Source organism: Rasamsonia byssochlamydoides, assembly GCF_041956645.1.
Source record: "Rasamsonia byssochlamydoides strain NRRL 3658 unplaced genomic scaffold VTN77scaffold_57, whole genome shotgun sequence".
In the NCBI taxonomy this organism is placed as follows: Eukaryota; Fungi; Ascomycota; class Eurotiomycetes; order Eurotiales; family Trichocomaceae; genus Rasamsonia; species Rasamsonia byssochlamydoides.
Genome location: NW_027192440.1, coordinates 170,708 through 193,731, shown reverse-complemented (window position 1 = coordinate 193,731; position 23,024 = coordinate 170,708). Strand labels below are relative to the sequence as shown.

General features: G+C 51.7%; 8 protein-coding genes across 8 annotated transcripts; 2 read left to right on the top strand and 6 right to left on the bottom strand.

The window, feature by feature from the left end:
- Positions 1 to 2,380: 2,380 nt before the first annotated feature.
- VTN77DRAFT_7144 (uncharacterized protein) lies at positions 2,381 to 4,505 on the bottom strand (the record flags this gene model as incomplete). Its single annotated transcript, XM_069423501.1, has 2 exons — positions 2,381 to 2,545; positions 2,631 to 4,505. 2 exons carry the CDS (start codon positions 4,503 to 4,505, stop codon positions 2,381 to 2,383), a joined length of 2,040 nt encoding a protein of 679 aa, XP_069275639.1.
- Positions 4,506 to 7,271: 2,766 nt separating this feature from the next.
- Positions 7,272 to 8,435, top strand: VTN77DRAFT_7143 (uncharacterized protein; the record flags this gene model as incomplete). Its single annotated transcript, XM_069423500.1, has 4 exons — positions 7,272 to 7,316; positions 7,366 to 7,743; positions 7,799 to 7,933; positions 8,250 to 8,435. 4 exons carry the CDS (start codon positions 7,272 to 7,274, stop codon positions 8,433 to 8,435), a joined length of 744 nt encoding a protein of 247 aa, XP_069275638.1.
- Positions 8,436 to 9,147: 712 nt separating this feature from the next.
- VTN77DRAFT_7142 (uncharacterized protein) lies at positions 9,148 to 10,545 on the bottom strand (the record flags this gene model as incomplete). Its single annotated transcript, XM_069423499.1, has 1 exon — positions 9,148 to 10,545. The coding sequence occupies one exon, from the start codon at positions 10,543 to 10,545 to the stop codon at positions 9,148 to 9,150; it is 1,398 nt and encodes a 465-aa protein (XP_069275637.1).
- A 767-nt stretch (positions 10,546 to 11,312) lies between these two features.
- Positions 11,313 to 12,531, bottom strand: VTN77DRAFT_7141 (uncharacterized protein; the record flags this gene model as incomplete). The annotated part of the gene is made up of 5 exons (XM_069423498.1): positions 11,313 to 11,387; positions 11,458 to 11,626; positions 11,703 to 11,835; positions 11,900 to 12,160; positions 12,246 to 12,531. 5 exons carry the CDS (start codon positions 12,529 to 12,531, stop codon positions 11,313 to 11,315), a joined length of 924 nt encoding a protein of 307 aa, XP_069275636.1.
- Positions 12,532 to 13,192: 661 nt separating this feature from the next.
- On the bottom strand, positions 13,193 to 15,278 carry VTN77DRAFT_7140 (uncharacterized protein; the record flags this gene model as incomplete). The annotated part of the gene is made up of 7 exons (XM_069423497.1): positions 13,193 to 13,320; positions 13,400 to 13,934; positions 13,993 to 14,150; positions 14,232 to 14,381; positions 14,450 to 14,720; positions 14,798 to 14,938; positions 15,018 to 15,278. The coding sequence occupies 7 exons, from the start codon at positions 15,276 to 15,278 to the stop codon at positions 13,193 to 13,195; spliced, it is 1,644 nt and encodes a 547-aa protein (XP_069275635.1).
- A 1,445-nt stretch (positions 15,279 to 16,723) lies between these two features.
- Positions 16,724 to 17,483, bottom strand: VTN77DRAFT_7139 (uncharacterized protein; the record flags this gene model as incomplete). Its single annotated transcript, XM_069423495.1, has 2 exons — positions 16,724 to 17,165; positions 17,236 to 17,483. The coding sequence occupies 2 exons, from the start codon at positions 17,481 to 17,483 to the stop codon at positions 16,724 to 16,726; spliced, it is 690 nt and encodes a 229-aa protein (XP_069275634.1).
- A 780-nt stretch (positions 17,484 to 18,263) lies between these two features.
- Positions 18,264 to 18,674, top strand: VTN77DRAFT_7138 (uncharacterized protein; the record flags this gene model as incomplete). The annotated part of the gene is made up of 2 exons (XM_069423494.1): positions 18,264 to 18,497; positions 18,555 to 18,674. The coding sequence occupies 2 exons, from the start codon at positions 18,264 to 18,266 to the stop codon at positions 18,672 to 18,674; spliced, it is 354 nt and encodes a 117-aa protein (XP_069275633.1).
- A 511-nt stretch (positions 18,675 to 19,185) lies between these two features.
- Positions 19,186 to 22,312, bottom strand: VTN77DRAFT_7137 (uncharacterized protein; the record flags this gene model as incomplete). Its single annotated transcript, XM_069423493.1, has 5 exons — positions 19,186 to 19,754; positions 19,835 to 20,055; positions 20,122 to 20,608; positions 20,680 to 20,859; positions 20,923 to 22,312. 5 exons carry the CDS (start codon positions 22,310 to 22,312, stop codon positions 19,186 to 19,188), a joined length of 2,847 nt encoding a protein of 948 aa, XP_069275632.1.
- Between the last annotated feature and the right edge of the window lie 712 nt (positions 22,313 to 23,024).

The window sequence follows — 23,024 nt, the reverse complement described above, 5'->3', positions numbered from 1 at the left end:
GGGGGGGGGTGGGGGAGGACTGACGACTTCGTCAATGTGGGCATTCGCTTCCTCGCCCACTCTCTCTCCTGCTTCCTCTGCCTGTTTGCCTCGTGGGAGCTTGCTCCGAGCCTTGTCGACGTCACCTGTTATTTTGTACAGTACAGGAAGTTATTGTTAGCCTGAACAAACCGATCGACATGGGAAGGGGGAAGAAGTGGTAACGGAAATGCATGCAACTATCGTCGGAGACAGAAACAGAAACAGAAACGGTCAACAGTGCTAGAAACCAGAATATAGAAGTGAGACTAGCTCTTCGCTTTATCCTTCGCCTTCACCGCATCCCCTCCAGCGCTGTAGAGGTAGTATCCGCCGGCAGCAGCGGCAGCAAGACCGAGGTAGACCGGAGTACGCGACTTGTTGGCCATGACGACGGTGGATGGGCGGATAGATGAGAGGAGGAGGTATGTAGTGCAGATCAACAGTTGACAGTGACAGACCTGTTTTTAAAATAATTGCAAATGGGATGGATGGATGGTAGAGAGAAACAACCCAGGCAAAGCTAAAAGGATCCGACAGGACATCACAGGGCTATGACGTTAGAGGTGGTGTTCCCCCGCTGGAAGCGAGCACGACAGGGAGGGGAGTCGAGCTGCTCGTCCAATGTATGCACCTAAAGTACCTACCTAGGTATGTACTTCAGTAGTTTATTCTCCAGGCTAAATTCGTATTCAGAGAGTCCCTTCAATTTCGAGGCCCAGCTATACCAATGAACTTTGATGTGCTGTACATACATCCATGCATAGTATGTAATTACCGTACCCTGGTCAAGGAGGAAGAACTTCCACTCGTCCTTCTCCCAAGGACAATGTACATAGTACATACTTTTGGTCTCTATGACGCTGTCTAAGACTGACACTGTTCGAACATCTTCATGATTCCAGAGAGTCTCCATCCTTACTGCCAGGCGTTGGAGAACGACCAACACACCCACGTACGTCACCTGATAGTCATCACCATTATTAATATCGTCCATTTACTAATGAGCTTAAGCTTAGCGCGCCTCCAATCCATATGGGCACCGCACGCATGGTAGTGGATCAGGATTCAGGACATGTGATTCGACGGTGCCCAGCTGCAAGAGTGTGGGGTAGCCATGATAGCTTATGAGGTACTGATGAAGTCATCGATAGGTACCGAAGCACGAGGCTCTAACCTCTTAAGTGGCTCCAGGGAAGTACGCCAGTACTACCTCCGAGATACCTGTACGACTGCCTATACCGAGAACGCTACCCCAAGGCTAATTGATATCAGATTTATTACCCACAACTGCAACAGATCCGTTACTAGATGTCCCTCTACGATGGCCTGCACCTTAAATACTATTTAGACGACAGAAGATTGAATTGTAATGTACTATCAAGAGGAACTGGTAACATGCGAGCAATTGAACGAAATCAACCTTAACCTCAGCAACAGACAAGCCAGATCATACAACCAGTGTTGGAAGTCATGCGCAGTTAAACAGTCAGAGATGTTGGAGCAGCATCGAAAGATCTATGCACAGGCACATCGACAAAGCCACCCCCTCAATCACTGTAACCTGCCACCACCAAGGTTTCACAGTTGCTCATCAGAATGGTTATCAATTTATTCATGTGCCCTCTTAATCTGGCGTAAGTAATAGGCAGACATAAACAAATCCATACGTATCACAAATCAAAGTCGAGGACATAAGAATAGAAGAACAATAATATACGAAAGCTAGCGTGCAATACTTGGTGCAATACTTGCAAGTTACTAAGACACAATAGAAAGCAAATCCCCAGTCGTGTATCAAAGCCATCCTCGAGATGCAGCTCAAAGCGTTCATGTTAAAGAAACACAAATGAAAAGAGAGAACGAAAGAGAGCCAGATCTCGCAGTAGAGGCCGCGCATCTGAGAAAGGACAACAGGTTCACCCCGCGAACACATTGCAGAAGAGAAATGGAGCGAAAGTAAGGCCCGGGGTATCTTGATTCCGAAACCAACGCGCCAAAGCAGAATGTACACATGCGAACAATCCGAACAAAAACAAAAACCAGAGACCCATCCGTTTGTTTATACATCATTCATAAAATCATCGCGTCGTAAATATGGCCACTCAGCGAATGTGGATACAGTCACGGCCACAAGTACAGGAGAGGAGGGAAACAAAAAAAAACCTAAAAACATATAAATCTTAAAACGTAGCAAAATTAAAAATAAAAGAGGCCGTAATGCTAAACCGCCCGGGGTATTGAAAGGCGAAATCAAGAAATCCGTAACTCAGTTGGGACATGATATCGTACAATACTCGCTTTAGGTGCAGCATAGTAGCACGGGAACAGGGTCAGCTTCTTAGGGATCAGAAGCCTCCTCTCAAAAGAATCTCGATGCGCCTCTATTTTCGCTCGTTGCCACTGCAACCAGAGCCTCCAACCGACCCATGCCGTTTGCCGGTCCGGAAGAGCCACCAAAGAGACTTGGGCGAGGTTCAGAGTTTGGAGGATACCCGTGAGGCTGAGACGGAAGAGGCGCGCAAGTCTGTGGATAATTCACGTTAGTATCAGCGACATGGCTAAAAACGGGAAGGAGAGAAACAGGGAGGAGGATGAATGCGGATTCATACATGCTGAGAAGCATCTGCCGGCAGCGGCGGGTGATGCTGTTCGACATATCCGTTACTGTGCACAATAGCCGGGTGATATTCGACGGACGATGTCGAGGGTGTCGCAACCCCTTCGCTACTGCTGGAGTCCTCGGGAGATGTCCGAGGAGCCAGAGAGCCAGGGGTACCACCCGTCGTTGGGCCATTCTGCCAACCGTACCGGTTGTTGTTTTGAGGCGTGGAGGGCTCTGGAACACGGCCAGGCTCATTGCCTCCCTGCGGCTCTTGGCGGACCGCAGTGCTTGTACTTGGATTAGACGACAGCTGATACGTACCGAAGGGACGTGAACCAACACCGTGGTCTTCTCCCTGGATCTGTTGACCCCATTTAGGCGCATCTTTCTGTGGAGATCCACCTCCAAGACTAAGCCCAGTGAGGTTATTGTGCAGGTCCCAGGATATCTGACCTCGGCGATGGCCAGGTCCGGAGATAGGTGGTTGCGGGCGAGGAGCGGGAGGCACCTGGGACGCGAAACCCGGAGCGAAGCTTTTCGCGGGATCGATCTGCATCGGACTAGGCTTGCGCAAAGGAGGCGTCAGAGGACGCTGCTGGATCACTTTGTCGAAACTTTCGATTCCCGGGAGTCTGGTCGGCTGTTCCGCCGAGCCGTTCGAGCCAAACGCGGGCCGGAGAGTGTTAGAAGTCTCGTAGTGGATCAGACCGCTTGTTGCCGGTCTGGGGTAATATGTCGAAGGATGCCAGGTCCGTCTCCGGAGCTCAGCCTCCGAGGCACTGATACTGGTCTCATCGCGAGATGATGCGTAACTAGAACTGGTCGGGCTAGCGTACACACTTCCGTTATGAGAGAAGGGCGAGCGGGATGGAGGCACGGATGTTAGATATGGAGGAGGATAGGTCCCAAGGGGTGACGCGAACGAGTTCGTCCCGGTGGGCACTGACAGGCGACGTGCATGAGTCTTGCTATCCCAGTAGCCTGGCTGGGAGGAAGCAGATATCGGAGAACCGTAATGCGGGCTTCCACCTCCAGCAGTGAATGCAGCCGTAGTAGGAGGGGGGTATCCACCTGGTGACTGGCCAGGCATCGAACGGATTTGAGGTGGAGGAGTGGTGGGCGGTTCTCCCATGGGATTCAACGCCAAGTGGGCTCTGGCACTGCCATCGTTTGCCATGATCAGGGGCGGCGGTCGACGTCTGATCTCGGGGGGTTGGCTTAAGGTGGAAGCGGTAGAAGCGATGCTCGAGGTGGAGAGATTGCGACTGTGCCCCCTGCTGTGAGTTCCTTGGCTGCCAGCCGTACTAGCCCTTGCTCGGCCCTGCGGGCGGACCCTGTCGGTGCGTATTTGACGCTGAAAGCGTGTCCCTGTGGCGGCGAGGGAGTCTCCGGGAATCTCCTCGTTGACATGGACGGTCTGGGCATGTTGGCGTAGGTTGTCGAGACGAGAGAACCGACGGGAACAATGGCATTGGAAGGGGCGCTCTCCCGTGTGTTTCCGGATATGACGTGCGAGATGTTCGCTTCTCGTAAAACTCAATGTACATGGTGGAAAATCGGTACAGAAGAATCGCTGACCCTTCTTTTTCTTCGATGGAGGGGCGGAACTGCTAGCGTCACGCTCGTTCTCTGAATGTTCGCGGTCCCCTTCTGATTCTGCGACCGTGGTTTCGTCTCCCGTCGAGGCGGTGGAGGGGGCACTTTGTGACGACGTAGTAGGCTTCGATGTCTCTTGCGAACTGCCCTCGCTTTGTTTGGAATTCGCGGCCTCCCCTTGGTCTAGTGAAGAAGGTTTCGGTCGAGGGGTGGTTGGCGTCGTTGCGTCGTCCATGACATGATCTTTTGTGGCGGTGACACTATTCACGGGTAGGAAAGAAGTCATGGTGATGGTAAGGGCCTCTCACGAGGCTCGTAAAAAATCGAGAAATTGCAAGTGGTCCACTTTTCGACCGGACCCGCTGGATGTCCACTCAATCTGGGAAGAAGGCACCCAGGCAATCACGCGGCTGCTGCAACCAGGATTCCGCCAAAACGCCCGTTCTCGAATGTTGAATAGTTACCCTAGCTCTTGTTCTCAGGTCCTTTTCCACGGTATAAGAAAAGAGGTGGAAAGTGGTGAACAGGTGTTTATAGTGTTTCGTAGAAATTCGCGGGGCCAGCCGGCTGTGCAAAGTAGAAGAATAATCCTAAAAGCGCTATCTGAAAAAAAGGGGATCGATTCAGGTTCGCGAAAAAGTGTTATTCTGGAAGCCCACGAAGACGGACTCGAGGATACTTGGCGTAGCGCGGGATGGGTGCCGAGGCTGCAGACGGCAGACGGGCTCACGGCTCACGGCTCACGACGCACCAGGCTGCGAAAGCGGTTGTCAAAGGGACAATAATGGAACGTATGGAGGGGAAGGGAAGGAGGCTGAATGCAGAGGAAGGAGGTATGTATGATCAACAGCACCGGAGCATCTCTTCAAAAGACGGGATCGGGGGGAACAAAGTCAGGAGAGATCGAGCGATCGGAAGCGACGTTCAGGCGCGTCCCACCGTGCCGCCCGAGTCAGATCGGTAGGGCCCGCGATGTTGCAAAGTGGAGGGCACGGGGCACAGGCACCGCAGGAAAGGCTCGGGGTGGATGAGGATGGGATGGCTCGCGAGGGCCGGATGATAGGATGGATGGATACGGATATCTAGATGGATGAGAAGAGGAAGAATAAGCGGGCGGTTGGCTGGAGGAGGAAGATGACGGTGGTGACGACGATAGTGAGGAGGCTTATCGGAAACGACGGTCGGCGGAGGCGGCGGCGACAACGACGCAGACGATGCGAGGGGCAGGAGGGGGAGGGGAACAGGGCCAGTAATAACCTCCAACTGGGCTCACTAACTTATAACTAGGACAGGGCAGGGCAGGGCAAGGCAGGGCTAGCGGGTGGGCAAGGAGCCATTCTTAGTTTAGCAGTCAAGGGTACGGACCCTGAACTGGAGAGCATAATACGACTGAACTGACTGACATCGGGGCACACTCGCCGACTGAGCATCTGCCTATCTGCTGCTGCAACGGACGAATCAAACCCAGCAGGTTGCCAGTTGTCGTCCCCCATGGTTGCAGACCCAGCATTCCTGTCTGCAACCGCCTTCGCACCCGTCCCAGGTTACGGAGTCTAGGCAAGGGGAAGGGCTGTCCGGAGTGGAGGATGATGATGACGCTCTCACATAATTTACCCGTGCCGGTATGATGTTAAGTTCTCTGGGGAGTTACCCAGGATGGATCTGTACTAGGACCTTGCCAGCAGTCCGCTGTTCTGCTCTGCGGAACCATGGACCGCTCAGTGTATTAACTACTACTCTCCAGAGGGTGGCACAGCCATCCCAGGTTGACGTGATGGATAACTACTCTAGATAATACTGTACTGTACCTTACCTTGTGGTTATCAGTCCCGACTAAGCCCAGATGAGTACCGCGGAACCGTGGATGATCCAGGAACCTTGACGACACCAGGGTTCCAGTGCCGCGAGCTTCCACAGTGACTCGCCGGGAATGTCAGCCCTGGTGGCGACTCCAGCAACCGCTGACATCCCGGTCATGAATCATCGAGAACGCCTCATTCCACCGATCCAAAGCCACCGATATGGCCAGGAGAAACCGCATGGCTAGGCTTCCAGAATGCCCACGGTATCTATCCTCTGCGAAGGATCTGCCATTCTGACAATGGGGCCGCCTTGGAGGTCATTTGATTGGTAATATGCAGTTTCCAGCCCGGGTCGAACCCGGGTATCGATATCCTTGTATAACTACTTTGGGGCCAGAGTCAAAGTCTATATATAAATCGGAGTCAGAAGACGGGTGAAACAAGATGGCCAAGAGGTTGAATTAGGTACAGTTAATAATCTCGGTAGAGCGAGGGTGGGGGTAAGAGGGGAGCCTGGCTGCTTCATCCCAATAATGGCCGATAATGAAACAGTGCATATTGTTCTGGATAGCGGGTGTTGCAGACCTGGACTGGAGCACGCAATCACCGTGGCGGATAAACGTGCTGCCTGTGCAGACCGGCAGGTGGTTTGCAGGCCAGTCGTGATGATTGGCCTGGAGACGGGAGCGGCAATTGCCAACGCAGATATTGAACTCTGACGTAGCACACTCGTTGCCCACTATCTCGAGGATCCTGTAGAGTGACAACCGATCTGAGAGATCGCCCTCGCCGATTTACTTTCAGATACGGAATACTCGTACAGGACTTTGAGTCTTCGCGGTTGTGGGGTGAAAAGTCTTGTCTGCAAACGTCAAGTGCACGATCTGTGGGAACCTACGGATTTAACTTTGGGTCCCCATGAGATGGGCCCCCTTCGTTATCTATATCGATCTGGACCCTTGGTCGATGATGAGCAGAGACCGGCCCAAAAAAAATCAATTCAGGGGACTTTGACGAAGACGCAAACTTTCCCCGACCCATCAGTAATGTTGTATTCGATCGCCTCACCGTTCGCGGCATCTGCAGTCTCAAAAGCGTCCCAAAAAAATATTCAGCAGGAAACTGTGCAGGTATGCAGTGGAGTTGCAGCAACATGCAGTATGGAGAGGATTACCAACGTAAAAGTATCTCCTGCAGCAACAGCGCCAATACGGCACAGAAAAGACAACAGCTGACGATCGCTCGTTTACATGCAGCAGTCGAGGCACCCACCACGGTACGGCGTTGGGTGGTTGGTGCGTGGCTGTAGCTGCCAGACTGTCAGCAGGTACCTACCTTGGGAAGGAAGGCAGGACTGATCTCAACGTCCTTCGCGGGTTGAGGAAGGCGCTACGAAGAGCAGCTGCCAGGCGGGGTGGCGAGGGGCGGCTCGTGACTCACGGCGGGGACAGCCGACAGCAGTCAGCGATTTCCGCATCGAGAGAAGCCGCGCTGGATATGTTATTAGGTAATTTACGGGCACTCCGTGACGTGCCGGCAGCCTGTCTGTCTGTCGTCACAGTTGGGCTTCAATACACATCTGCCTACGGAGGAATGTTGAGGCCAGGATGGGCACTGCGTGCAAAGTGCCTTTTCATTGGTCCTGGGATCGCGGAGAATTCTCCATACAGCACGATCAGTCGATCGTCCGGTGGGGAGCGGGAGAGAGTCGCTGAGCGACAGGTACCGGTTAGGTAGCAGGTACAACGGGCTCGGCGCGGGGCACGTCGGAGGACAGGGCCAATGGCCCATGGCCAGGGGCGCAGGAGAGGTCACTGTACCTGCGCCGGACACTGACTGGGGCGGGCGGCCTTATCGATCGAGGGATGGCTTATCGATACGATTACGGGCGATGCTAGATCCGGATCAACAGGTGCGGTTGCTAACTGTCGGGTGGAATTGCCGTGGGCCTATTCGCTGGTTTAGTTAGTAACACGGCAATGGCCAATAGCAGGCCGCGGGTTCCACTTCCACGTCCATTCTGATCGTACCCTGACGTCCTCGACATGGATATGAGAGAGGTATCCGGTTATCCCCAATCCTAGGGCCAATGGATTCCTGGTCAAATTCCCCGCAGACCAAGATCAAGATCCATTTACAGTACGTTAGGTAGGAGTGGACGACTCAGACTCATCGGCTCCTGGTGCCTGCCTCTTGGTGCCTCATCATCTCCGGTTTGTGGTGGACAGTGCTGGATCCGGATCCTTGCGTCGGGGCACGGCGGGGAAGGAAGTCAGCACGCGGCGTGCAAAGCATGCTTGGTTCAGGGCAAGAGCCATGCTATGCTGCGTGGCTTCCCGCAGGGCGATCAGTGTGCATATGACACGTCTTATCGTGCTATCACTTCTCTCACCACTGCAATCAGAGGCCGTTAGGAATTAATTAGGTAGTTGTCGAGCAATCCACTATGAGTGTCTTTTTGCTCCCCTCCCCCACTTTCTGCCCTGCGGCGCTTGCGAGAGCGTCCCGGCTTATCGGGGCGATGGGCGATGCATCCGAACTTCCAGCCGTTGGAGAATGTCGGTGGGACTTCTTAGACACTGCATTCGTAAGGGCAAAGGAGTCTAGACTTTTAAAATAGTACAGCGAATCTAGACCCTGCATGCAATGTGTTAAGACATGTAACGGTGCCGAGTAGGCGGGGGCGTTGACGATATCCTAAAGCGGAAAGAGCAGACTAGCTTCGTCTATCAATTACGGAGGACATCTTGAAATCGATTTTCCAGTCTAGAAGTTCCTGGACAGTCTTGGGATCTCCAGTTCACTTAAGCCTACTACCTACCTAAGGTTAGGTACCTAGCTAGACAGGGGTGACGAGAGCGGGCATCAAAGATCTCTCCGTGAGTTCGCAGGAGATGGTACGATATTAGCTATCCAGGTGCTCGGTGCCAAAGCTACCCCTGGACCCGTGCGCGGGCTAAAGGTCTGAGCGTTTACAGTTTGGCGTCCACGCAGGACATCTGGCATAGTTTGTATGGTATGTATAGACAGAGGACCTCATTCTAATATGATGTTCTTTTCGACGTGGAATCAGTGAAAGGCAGACTGTGAAGCCTGATATTAAGCCGGCAATCCATTGATTTCTATCTACCTCCCTAAAACCCCCACAACAGAACTGACCATGACGGCCGCCTCCCGTTCCCAATTGCCCACCAAGACCGGCCCGCCTCCAGCCCGGCCCTTGCCGATGGTCGTCGGCAGCTGCGAGCCTCGCAGTACACATTCTCGAAGATCAGTCCGCAAGCGATCCCGATTCGACCGGAGAGCTCGGGCCGACGCCCCGCCCCGGGTGATGATCTCCTGGACGCGAGATGGCAGGGAGGAGGCCAGAGAGCGCCAAAAGTAGGAAGGAAGAGAAGATGTGTCCAGTGCATGGAGGAGAAGCTGGAGAATGTTTTCAGGCTTACTGCCATTTTTCTGTTCCGTTCCCTGGTTATCGTATGAGAGCAAGGGATGAACGGGGGTTTTGAACGTGGCAAGAAGCGCCTCGAGGGCGGCAAGATCCTGACATCGGCCAGAAACCTCAGTAAGCGCCCGGTCCAAGTTAGGCAACATCGCTAGGCCTCGTGAGAGGGAAGATAACGATGAGGTGAGGGAGTTGTGAATATATCCTTGCAAAGTGGAGAGAAGGAGCTCAGGCTGGAATTGCGTCGCGGGGATAGCCGTCTTAGGAGTGGGCGAAAGCAGATATAACGTAGTGATGGCGGATGATAACCTCGCCTTGGTCTCTTCCGTTTGCGCGTAGGTGGACGAGGCTGGTTGTGGCGACCGAGCTCCGTTGGCTCTTGCTGCATCGTCGCCCGACAGCGAAGATAGGGAGAATCTGTTGACGACCTGCTGCGCCCTTGCCTTGACTGTGTTCTCAACAGGGATGACCAGATCACTCCTCAATGTCCGGATCACCTTGATGCGATCTAGGCCCTGATCTTCCTCTCCCTCACCTGTAGCCGAAAACATCTGTCGTAACATCAGGAGCGTATTCGATGCTCTCACCATTGCCCTGTGGTCCTCCTTTCCTGTCCCTCTCCCGGTAACTTCGGCCAGCTGTCCCTCCAACTGTCTGCCTAGAGTGATGCAGCGTCCCACAGCCCGGGCCAGGCGAAGCGTCGCCCACGAATTCTCGGCCGCTACTTTCGCCTCCTGAGCACTCTCCCATTTCCGCAGGACTTCCCTTTCCAACCGTTGATACCCATCCGTGAGAGAAGCAACTTGGTCCTCGACTTCCTTGAGGATGCGTTGACTTGCATTCGCCTGATCTTGCGTGTGTGCCAGAAGCGGTAGCGCGGACTTTGTAGTCAGATTGTGAATATGAGTATCTATCTCCTGGAGATCGAACAGAACCCGGGACAATGGGGTTGCAAGATCGAGTGGGGTGTCGGTGGCATTGTTTGTGCTGGTCACCAAAGCATTTGCAAAGGAGGCGGCAGAGAAGTCGGGGTCAAGAAATGTTTCATAATCTATGTACGAAGGCTCGCCTTCCGTCATGTTCGCGTCGTTGTCGTAGATGGAAGAAATGACAAAAAAGGAAAAAAACAATAAAAGAAAAGACAAGAAAACTTTTCTACACCCAGGAAAAAAAAAAGAACAATTCAACGTATGGGTATCAGATAGGACGTGCAAAAGCAAAAGCAACAAAATGGAACGTAGAAGGCGTCTTGAGAATTGATGCAAATGCAATATCTTTTTCCACTTGAAAACAAGAGCACTCTGTATCAGACTGAAAGGGTACAGTCATGTCCAAAGTTCAACAAGAACAGAATGCACAATGGGAGACATAAGACGGTAGGGTACTATATGTATCTCGAGTAAGATTGAACTTGTAATAGGTCACAGTTTAGAGTCTGTTGGGAAAATAGTTATGTCATAAAAGAAACGAATGTAGGTGAGGGAGATTCTCGTCTATAGGCAGGGCGCAACAGATGATTTGGATTCAAGGTATGTAACTTCGTTGTCGGTTCAGCATCTATGTATGTGGTCAATTCATCCCATTCAAATTAATCCCGTCAGAATGGTTGGGTTGGCAGCCATGACGGTGCCGCTAGTCTAAATCAAGAATAAATCAACAAGTCACGTGCTCCTAATGCTTAGTCATGTCATACATACTCAACAGGGAGATTGAAGATGATCATTCATAGCAAGCGCATATATGAAACGTCTAAAATTTGTCTGAGATGCAAGAACGACTATCATGATCAGTTATCATCAAGGATCGCTATCCTATCATTTCCTCATTCTAGAACCTAATTGCCCATTCACTCGAGAACCTTTCCTCCGCTCTCTTCAACAATTAGCTCAAACTCAGGTTGGAATTCCAGATAGAAGTTATGCTAGCCGAATACAAGATCAGCCGTCGTTCATTCACGAAATACGAAAGTATCTAGGCAATATAGAACATACCGGATTCTGAACCGCATCCGCAGTGTACTTTGCAACGTGATCGGGAATGATCTTCTTGGGGATTCCGTTCGCTGCGGCTGCTTCGGCCATGAGTTGCGAGTGGCAGGCTTTGTCCAGGCTGTAGAACAAGAACGCAGCCTCGTCGACGGTGGTGCCGACGGTCAACAGGCTGTTACCCATCAGGATGAGAAATTAGCACATGGAGCGAATGTGCTTATATGAGGAGTGAGAAGGTGTCAACGCACCCATGATTCTGCAAGATGCAGGCAATATTGTCTTTATCAAGAGCCTTTGCGATGGCTCTACCCTCTTCTTGCGCAAGAGCGATACCACCATGGTCATCGTACACGCTCAGCTTTCCATAGAAATTGCATGCATCTGTAGGAACAGGTTGTCAGTATCAATCAATACTCAGAGCTGTGACGACGAGCTGCGAATTTACCTTGAGAGATCATCTCAATCGGCCTGCCAAACGCACTCCATGTCTTGCCATAAACTCCATGTGTGTGAGCAGCGGCAATGACGTCTGGTCGCGCCTTGTGGATCTCCGAATGGATCATGAATCCGGCCTCGTTGATGACGGCCTGGTTTCCGCCCTCGGTGACGTAGCCAGAGCTGTCAACGAGAACCAGGTCGGATGCCTTCATGGTCGAGAAGTGCTTGGCGAACGGATTGATCCAGAAATGGTCCTTCAAGACGGGGTCTACCACTGTTAGTCTTGCTGTCTCTTTCATCAAGTAGATAATATATATCAGTCTCAAAGCAATTGATGACAATTATTGACGAACCCCTCATAGAGATATGACCAGACACCCCCTCTCCGTATCCTTGTTTCCCAAAGAATCGAAACGCAGCCGCCATATGCTCCTTCATCCACTTCCTTTTCGCATAAGGGTCTGTGAAGGTCGGGATGCCGCGCAATTTCAGGGTTCCATTACGATCCCCCCGGGCGATCGCCTGGAATTTTGCATCTTCTTCCGCAGGAGGCACATCGTCCAGACGGTCCTGCACGGCCACGACTCGCGTGGGCCGTTGCTCGACCTGGTTCACGGTCTCGGTGATGGTTGACGACATTTTGAGATGGAAGACTAGATATATCTTCTAGCTACCTGTAGTATTCAGCGATAGGTGTCGTCAGCGAGAAAACAGTATTTAGTTTGTTTATTATAACCACCGAGAATTCAGAAGGGAGACAATATGCCGTCAGCAGGTAAGATGTGTATTGACAACTTACTAGCCCTCACAATTGCAATATATAGTGCACCTATACTCTTCTAACTCAGTTGAAGACTACAGAGCTGCTCATTCTGTCGGAGCTCTACACGAATCGCCATGGCTATCCTCGACGCTTTATATACCTAGGTACCTACTTCAGCACAGCGAACGCAGCCAATCGGCGGGAAGCCTATGAGTTGTTCGGTCGGTTTGTTGACTGCCCCGCCTTACCAGGTAATTAGTTCAGCCATGTCATGGTAGGGCGCGACTTAATTACACCAGTCCCAGACAATACCTTGGTTTGGGGGAAATCGTTTCCGTTGCTTATTCTCTAGTCAAATGATATATAAAGTAGGGTATAGAGTAAGATGGACTCAGAAATGTTAAAAGAGTCAGAGAGCTATCTAGTGTAAAGAGATCATCATCATCAAATACAGTGTGAGCTCCACAGCTGTACAAGGCAGTAGCATTCATTTCATATCTGGATATTCCAGGTCATACGGATATCTCATTTCAATGCTCATGGCGTAATCGCATTCCCAAGCAGTCGTCCAACTTCCTCCGCAATCGCCAGCGTCCGCTCGTCACTCAATCTTCGGCCGATGATCTGGACGGCGACAGGAGCACCGTGGTATGCCTCTGGGTCGTCTGGAAAGGAAAATCGGGGCATGTTAGTGAAGATTACACAAGCAAACACAGGTATGGATAAGAATGTCTGTATGCTTACATTCCGCCTGGACCACTTTATCGACGTCGTTCAGAGGCTGGTACCCTTCCTTCTTCACGTCGACCGTCTTATCAGCAAACGTGACGGGTACCACCACACTCGTAAAGTCGAGCAGGTTGATCGCGGCCGCATATCCGTAGTACCGGAACTGGTTGTGGCGGATTGCTGCCGTGGGGGTGATCGGGGCGATGATAGCATCGAGTTCCTTGCCCAACTTCTCTTCAAGCTCGCGCCATTTGTCGAGATACTCGCACTGGTAGCGCCATTTCTGGAGCTGGACGTCCCACAGCTCGTTCATGGTGATGGCCTTGTTCGAGGGGTTGAGCAGGTCGTTGATATTGGGGATGGCGGGCTCGCCAGAGGCGTCAATGTCGCGACGGACGTCGACGCAGCCGTCAGAGGTATAGATGCCACTGATGAGATTCACCGCATAGTCATGCTTGTAAGGGGTCCATTCGATGACATCGTGTCCATTCTTCTTCAGTGTCGACACAACAATCTCGATGCCTCGAAGGATTGGCGGGTGAGGAAGCACCTGAAAGTTCATATATGTCAGCCATCTCAATTAACCCTCCTGTAGAGGCGTAACCCACCACTCCATCACAGCTGTAAAAACCGAGTGTAAGACCACCGGATTGAATTTTGGCCTTGATAGCATCCTCTTCGCTCTGTCTCCACGGCAGAGGGATGACTTTGGAGTCGTACTTCCATGGCTCCTCGCTTAGGACTGCGTTGAGGAACAATTTCAGGTCTAACAATATTCATATTAGCCGCAATTGACCAATGTCAGCTTTTGCCCCTTCTGGAGCCAAGACAAACTGTAGATTCTCACCTGGAACGGAATGCGCAATCGGTCCCGTCACACTGTGGACTGTTTCCTGGCCCTCCATGCTGTTGGCCATCTTTGCATATGGCATCCTTCCATGACTTGGTCGGATACCATACAGGAAGTTGAACGCAGAGGGTACGCGGATGGAGCCACCTGTTGAATTTCACGCAGACTATATCAGCGCAAGTTCCTTTCGTCGGTCATGACGGACTCCGACTTACCAATATCGGTTCCCACACCGATGATGCCTCCTCGAATGCCAACAATGGCTCCCTCCCCTCCGGAACTGCCACCGCAAGACCAGTTCTTGTTGCGAGGATTCACGGTCCGCCCAATGATGTTGTTGACCGTCTCGCAGACCATCAGAGTCTGGGGCACGCTTGTCTTAACGTAGAACACGGCGCCCGCTTTGCGCAGGAGTGTGACCATGACTGATTCTTCGATGTCATACTTGCCCAGCCAGGAAATGTATCCCATCGAGGTTTCAAGGCCCTGGAAGCAGATAATTGTCATTAACATGGTCATTTCATATACATCAATGCACTATGAACTTTGTGGGTGAATCTTACCTTGATGCGGAATTGATCCTTTAGGGAAATGGGCAGCCCGTGAAGCGGTCCGACAGGCTTCTTGTTCTTCTCAAGGTACTCGTCCAGAGCTTTGGCCTGCGCCAAAGCTGCTTCGGGGAAGAATTCCAAGACACAATTCACCTATATTACAGGATATCGTTTCAGCAAACGAACACCACGTTAATTGCTGTCGACAAGACCGATAAGAATTCAGACGGACCAGCTGATGTGCCAATGCAGCCCTCTTACAGAACGCCAACGTCACATCGACCGATTTCAGCTCTCCGCTGGCCAGTTTCGCAACCAGCTCCGTGGCCGATGTGTTCGTGATCTCCAATTCCTTGGGGGAGAGGATCCCACTCTTGGCAGGGAAGTCGAGAACTGAGTCTCCCTCCGGCTTGTTCTGGATCTTCCATTCCGCGGGAATGGATTTGTCGATTTGAGCGCGCTTGTCTGCGGCAAGTTGCTCCCAGTTGGACATTTTCTTGTATCCTCACTTCGTCGAATTATACATCGTTGAGAACAAGGAAACGGAGAAAAGATGGGACGTGTGTAGTAGTAGCAGCAATCGGCCGAAAAATATTACAATTTTGTCTCTTCAATGGAGTTGAGTTGACTCCTTAATTCCTAACTGAGTGAACCGCAATGATTGAGGACCGAACGAGTTTAAGGCAGGGAAGGAGTCTCCTCAGAGAAACACACCAACGCAGCGGGTGATATATCTCATCTCCATTGCGCACGCTCGTCCACTCTTGTATTATTCCTTTTCTTATAACCGGGGTTCGCCCCTCCTCATTCGCCCCCTTGGCACGGGGGCGTAGTTGCTATCTATCACTTTTCGAAGAGGAGGTACATTAGTATTCCGTAGTTATCCATTATTAATATTTGGTGCTAGCAGATCCAGATATTGGATTCCACGAGACTGACCTGACCCACCCGGTGGCCTACGGGCTGCAGTGGTGACAAATTGAAAATGGGCAACAGGTCAGTGGTCACAGATAGGTAGTTCACACCTGGATGAAATGCGGAACTGCTTAAACGGAACGGTTATCTTGGATACCTAATCGGGGCCATGTGATTGGCGAGAAAGCAAAGTGAGTCCTAGGAACCTTAGGAAAGAAAGAAAAGAAAGCTTCCTGAAGAGGAAACCTGGGATCTGCGAGGCCCAGATGACCCGCACATTCTGAATAGCCAAAGATAAGGAACGAATTATTATTTTTTTTTATTATTGACTCGCAGAATAATTCGGTGTCTGCTCAACTCTAAGCCTGAAAGGATAAATAATTAAATGACGTCTCTCGGCTCTGGTCGTAGGCATGTTCGTTTAGGGTATCTCCGTTTTCTCCGTTTTCTCTTTCCCCTCATCGGGGCGGGGTTTGCCTTATCGCGTTGATTATTTGTGTTCACCATATTATTATTACGTTTCTGCGTCTGAAAGGGACGACCTGCCTTTTTGGGATTGATTTTGGGTATATACTCTTGTTTTCGAATGGCTTTCCCAGAAAAGGTAGGTAATGTTCTGTCATCTCTGTATGTCCATGGAAAATGTACGCTGATACAGACTACACACTCCTGCACAGCCTCTGCTCAGTTAATAGAAGGATTTCAGGGACATAATAATAGTTACTTGAAGCATTACGAAACTCCTCTTTTTGTAGGGTAATCACCAGCCCGGTGTAAGCTACCTAATCGATCGTTTAGAAGCTACGATTCAATAGTAAGCTTCCCCTGCTATTATTCCATTACCTAAGGGGAAATGGATTCTATTGACAACAGTAAGTATGGGGATAGCAATAGATAACAAGGTATATAATAACAAGTGGGTATATATACACAGAAGGAAGGGCAAAAAAAAAGCGGCAAAAGTGACCGCAAAATCTAAAAGGGATATAGAACAAAATAATACAGAGACAATTACGGTCTATATCATACAGCTCCCTCTTCGACGTCCTTCATCGGAACCATCTCATAGTCTCCACCACCGTCACGATTACGGCCTCGCCCCCGACCACGGGAGATACCTGTGGGTTGTTGCTGGCCGCTCTCAGGGTCGTCTGCATGGGAGTCCGGCTGAGAAGACGGTAATCCGTCCCCCGCAGACTGAGCAGTGCCACCAGTGGTGGTTGTGGTGGTGCTACTTCCTCCACCAAGTCCAAAGGTGATCGGTTGCAGCTCCCTTCTCTGACAGGCCCAGATTCCGACAAAGGTCATCAAGGCGGCGCTGGATAATTGCAGACCCCACCACAGCCAGTTGGCAGGGAGGGTATGAGTGTACAACGAAACAACAACAAGGTGGATGAAGTGTATCGTGAGAGCGAAATCCGGGATGAGTTTTGATCGGGAGACGATGACAAGGAGGAAGATAACGCTAATGAAACGTAATCAGCCGATATCCGAATAACGATGAAGTTGCGGACGGCAGGGGACACTATTCTTACCAGAAGAAACTATTCAGCATCCACACCAAACTCAGCATCCATCCTACCGTCGTGTCACCCCGCAGACTGTCCCAACCAAAGATCAGGTCCACCGAGAATACCGTTCCAGCCACAAGGGTGGTGAAGAGGATGAGCACGGTCGCGCAGACATAGTAGAGGAGCTGAAGCAGGACAATCTTCCGGACGATCTTCAGAGGCGGAAGATCCGTCAGAGCCCCGGGACGAGGAGGGCGCCGCCGCGGGGGCATGAACCAGAATGAGGAATGGAAATCAGATCAAATCAGTTGTAGCAGCAGTCGTTTGAATTGTACAGTATGTATAGCGGGCTTCGGGGTGAGTTCCGAGAAGTCTGTACCGTTATGTTATAATGGCCCCGAGATACCCCCTCAGATAGATCGCCGAGAATTATTGTCTTATATCATTTGCAAGGAGGAACAAATATCCCTCTAGTCGTCAAGGTTGGGGATGCGTAGACCTGATCCGCGCGCGACAGTTGCGCAACGTTCCTGGTCCGTTCCAGCAACGCGAAATTGAACTCGGATCGAAATAGAGGCGGCGACGAGGTGACACTGCTGGACAAGCAACTAGCAAAATTATTGATATATTAGCTGAGATCTCGTGCCAATTCAAGCTCCAGAAATGATATCAACAACTCCGAAGGCGGTCAAAAACAGATACCTTAGGTAGGTAACTCTGGATGAAGCCAGATAGCACAGGCCAGCTCCGATGCCAAGCCTTTTACCGCGGTAGGACCTCGAAGACAGCCGCGACAAACGCGGAGACAGCGACGTGATTCTCTTTCGACATACGAATACAGGCATTGAAAGCAAGTGCATACGACCAGAACGATCTACTGCAGAGCGGAGCAGTAGCCCAATTGCTATTCCACAGTCCATCTCCTTATCAATCGAATCTCTACGACCCAAAATTAATGTCAAATTGAGCTGGTTTCGGACTTACGTACACTAGAAGAGGAACCCCAAGACTTCCACCAGACCGTTCGAACCATATACAACAGAGATCTGACAATGGGCTGGTTCTCCTTTGGCTCGTCTAATGGACCGCAGTCCGCCAAGGCATCGGATGGTGGACGCATCGCACCCGACCGGTCCTCCCGGGAACACTGCTACAATTCGCGAGACCTGTTCTTCGAGTGCCTGGATCGACACGACATTCTCGATGCCGTCAAAAATGACGCGGATGCACGCAAGAAGTGCGGCAAGGAGATTGCAGAGTTTGAGTCGGCGTGTTCAAAGACTTGGGTGCGTTCTTTGCTCCCGCTCCCTGTGCTAAGTATGCTAACTCTTGGTTGTACTTAGGTTAAATACTTTAAAGAGAAGCGAGTAATGGAGTACAACAGAGACAAGACCATCGAACGGATAAAGAAAGAGGATGCAGCCAAGGTAGCCGAGCTCAAGGCTCAGCGGGCGCAAGGTTGATCAGACATAGATGGGGGCGGGGGGAATGCATCATTATGGAGTTAAAGGAGGGATACAGTAGCTCAGCCGAGCTGGCATGTTGTATCATATATTGTACGATCGATGGGTTTGCTAAACAGTTCTGTGGACTGGTGTCATGTGCTATGATATGATGTATTATATTTATTCGCCACTCAAGCGAAAGTGTTATGTTCCAACACATCATGAAGAAAAAAAAGATGAAAATAATAAAAACGGATGAACCATCCGTACGTTCAAAGAAAAGCTGCAGGCCAAATCAATGCGCTGGAATCCGTTTCGCCATAAACCGTCCTTTGATACATCACCGGGAACAGCTTTTCATAAGAAAATTATTGCTTCAAGCAAGAATGGAGATGACGGAAAAATATCAAAAAAAATAATAACGCCCTCAGAGAAACAATGCAACCGGTTACGCTTCGGGGAATAAAACACCGCGTTCCCAACAAGCTCCGGGGAGAGGAAGAAAAAGGAAACAACGACAAGGAATTATCTACTGTTTCCATTTCGCCAACTGATTCACAATATTCTGCACTTGAGGAGCAACCGTTGCCTGATTCTGCGGCGGCTTTCCACCGCCCAGACCCTTGGCCAGAAGCGAGATCAAATTGGGATCAGGAACAACCGAGGCATTCGGTTGCACTGGCAAGCCAAAGGGCTGCGCAGGAAGCGGGTGGGATGGCGGTTGGTTTTGAACTGGTGGCACCGGATTTTGGTGACGAGTTGCGTTGCTGAGCAGACTTGCAAGATCGACAGGATTGCCGGGTTGCGTAGCGGGAAACGGCTGCTGCGTTGGCTGAGAAGCAGTCTGTGCCTGCTGGAGAGCTGCCAGCAATGACTGCAGCGTAGGTCCATCCAAACTTGAAATGAGTTGGGCGATCTGACTGGGATTCGAAAGAGCCGGAATAGCAGGCTGCGGTTGCGGCTGCGCTGGAGGGAATTGAGAGGGAGCAGGGAAGGCTGGATTCGGCGGATAAACAGCCGGGCTGACACCGGCCCGTTGCAGGGACTGGGCGTGAACGGCCATTTCCGCCGCAACAGCCAAGTCGAGTTCGGAGTATTCTGGGAGTCACCACAGATCAGAACTTGATTCTTCAAACAGCTGACGACGAGGAAGCCAGGGCGGAGCTGAAATTACTCACCATTGAAGCGAACGTTGCCCACTCCTCCACTGCGATCAAATACTTGCAACGGGACTTTTCCAGAGTATTGGTTGCTTCGAGAGAGTTTAACAATCGCAAGGACTCCTTCATCGATCTGACGTTGAACCGTTGCAGAAAGAGAAACCCGGGGAGGCAGTGTCAACACGTCGACTCGAAGGCCTCGATTCTTAAACGAGCTTTCGACGTGGAAGATAAAGTTCCTGCACGGAGTGTCTCGTCAGAATCTGGCTCAACGTAGCTTCGGCGAAAAGTTTGGCAGTCCTTACCTGTCAACGTCGTCCAGTATAATGATCTGAACATCCGGTACATCCCTTGGGGCACGTCGCGGGAACGGGAGATCTGAATCGCTGTCGTATCCAGCCCGTCCCCGAGGGCTGGGACTTCTGTATCGTCGGTCTCTTCCATATGGAGATCTTGACCGCCGCCGGTCGCGTCGGTCATATCTCTCGGGCGATCGATCCCGAGACCGATACTCGTCTCGGCCCCTGAAGCCGCGAGGGGAAGGAGACCGTGGGAGGCGATAATCATCACGACGGCGAGACGCAGGTTCGTCCCTGAAGTCACTAAAGGGTGGTCTTCCCGAATCATAAGACCGATCATGACGGTCTCCTCCCTGCGCACGTGTGCCTCGGCTTCCTCCTGTTCCGCCGCGATATTCAGGTGATCTAGAACGTCTTGACGCAGAAGCACGGGAAGGCTCGGATGGAGGAGGTCCTTGTCGACTGTTCCTCTGCGGTTTTGATATCTCGAGATCTGCATGGAAATTAGTCACCGCCAGATCACAGCCTTCAAGGACTCCGAATTTTCTCAAACGGGTAACCTACGTATTTTCCTGCCCCTCACTACCCCTCCCTGCTCTCCTTGAAGAGCTTGGTAACAAGATTCAGCATCGAGAAACTGGACGAAACCGTAGGCCTGCTTGATAGAAATCTGCGCAAGTTTCCCGTATTTATGGAAGATATGAAACAAATCTCGTTTTGTCACTCGTTCTGTAGGCAGATTCCCTAAACTTGTTCGTCAGCTCCATGGAGAACAGCGACCATCCACAACTGGCGGGATTCACTAACCAACAAATAGTCTGGAACCCTGTGGAAAGCGATCCCAGAGACCTTCGGTGACATATACCCGTTCATCGTGAAGGAATTCGTCATACTTCTTTTGTACTTCGGGTCCCCAGGGGGCTTCATCATCTCCAGCCTGCGACGGTCTGCCAGAGTATCTGTCCAGCCTGGTGCCCTTGTGACTCGATTGCGTCGAAGGTTCTTGGGGCGTTACAGGAGATTGCTGGGGTTGCTGTTGAAAAGTCGCTACTGGAGGCGGTGGTAAGCCATTCGCACCCGATGACGTGCCTGGAGCCGCACCCGGAGGCGCCGCTACCAGCTGTGAGAGTCCAGAATTATTTGGGAGATAATTATTGCTTTGCTGAGGCGTGTAGGCGGCGGCAGTGGTAGAGGGGCTGGTATTCTGAGAAGGAAATTGGTGATAGGAACGAATATCATCGCTAGGCGCATAGTTAGGATGAATGGAAGGCTTCTCCTGGGGCGGAGGTCGCGGGGGAAGGCCAGCAGGGGTTGGCAGCGAGCTATCAGCCGTGGATTGAGGAATGGAGTCGTTCGCATGGGAGGAGACCGTAGCAGTGACAGCTGGGCCGGACGAGGTCAGATTATCGAGGAGATTCTGGAAGTCGACGCCATCCTCGGCCACGCTGGGAGCTGTGTCCTTGCCGCTATCCCCAGCTTGTGGGCCACCACCAGGTGCCGTTGGCTGTGCCGTTGGCTGTGTCGAGTTGGGGTCTGTTGCGGCATCTACCTTGTTCGCAAAGGACCCTAGCTGATAGGGTACGGAGTCGAGAGCCGCATGGGAAGCTTGGGATGGGTTGTGGGAGGTGGCTTGATGCGGATCTAGAGGGGGAGGAGGAAGATGAGAAGGATCTGAAGGAAGAGCGGTTAGAGCAGGGTGTACTGCCGTGTCCTGATGAGGAAGAAGAGAGGGCTCCGTCGTCGCCGAGGAAGCATGGTTCGATGGAAATGCATTCGCAGCAGCAGTCGAAAGAGAAGTATCATTCTTGTGCATCGATCCATCTGATCCATCAATCTGTAAAGGTTCAGAGTGGAAGCTACCTGTTTGCTGGCCTTGCGCTGGACCTGATCCCACCTCATGGTCACCATCAACCTCATCATCTCCACCGTCACCGGCACCACTACCACCATCATTGTTCCCTCCATTGACTAGTCCTGGAAATGACCCATCCTCCGGAGCACGTTGATACAGCTGCACATGGTCTTGACTGGGCTTGGGCTTCTCAAGATGTGTCGCGGTATCGTTGAAGACCGGATCCATCTGATTCTGCAGCACCGGAATGCTGGATGGCTCCTGGATGTGGAGCGGACGTGGACTCTCGGGAGTCAGGGTCTTTCCACGGATGTGAATGGCTTCATCTGGAGGACTGGGTGTCATATGGACGGCCAGAACGCGATGCGCTTCATCTACAAAGCCAAAATGCCGCGACAGGTCACGGAATTGAAATTCCGCGATGCTCGCATGCAAGAGCTAAGGTGGGGCTGGCTGGAAAACAAGGGAGTCAGCCCCGACCGCGATCCCGTCGAGTTCTCAGGGCAGGGCGAGGTAGTGGATTAATACAAAGATCAACGACACCAGGTCGTTTTGGGGTAGGGACGAGGAAGACGGGAGTAAGAGGATGAGAGGCGGGGACAAGAGGAGTGTACTCTAAGTATTTTCCGGGAGATGTTGGATTGATGGAGGGGGTTTGGAAGTTGAAGTTGAAGTTGAGAGACAAGGACGGGATGGATTAGAGAAGTCTGACGGAGGGAACCTTACTGTAGCTGCTTAGGTTGGGCCAGGCCCGGCGACCGGATAATCGAGCTCAGGATCAAGGGGGGCAAAACAAGGCGCTGAGTCTTGGGAAATGCTGGCAAATATTAGATGATATGGAGTCTTGTGAGCTCAGCTGGAGTCGGGATTAGGACTCGTTATTTTTTTTGGAGCCGACAAAGGCGAGGAAGACGGGGATGTGGGCGAAGAGATTGATTCTTCCTGCGAGAGTCGAGACCTCCCAAAAAGCACTTTGGCGGCGGGGCCAAGAGGTGATAGCTTCTGGCTGGATCGGGAAGGCGGTGAGTCACGTGGGCGGTCAGGCCGCAGACCAACG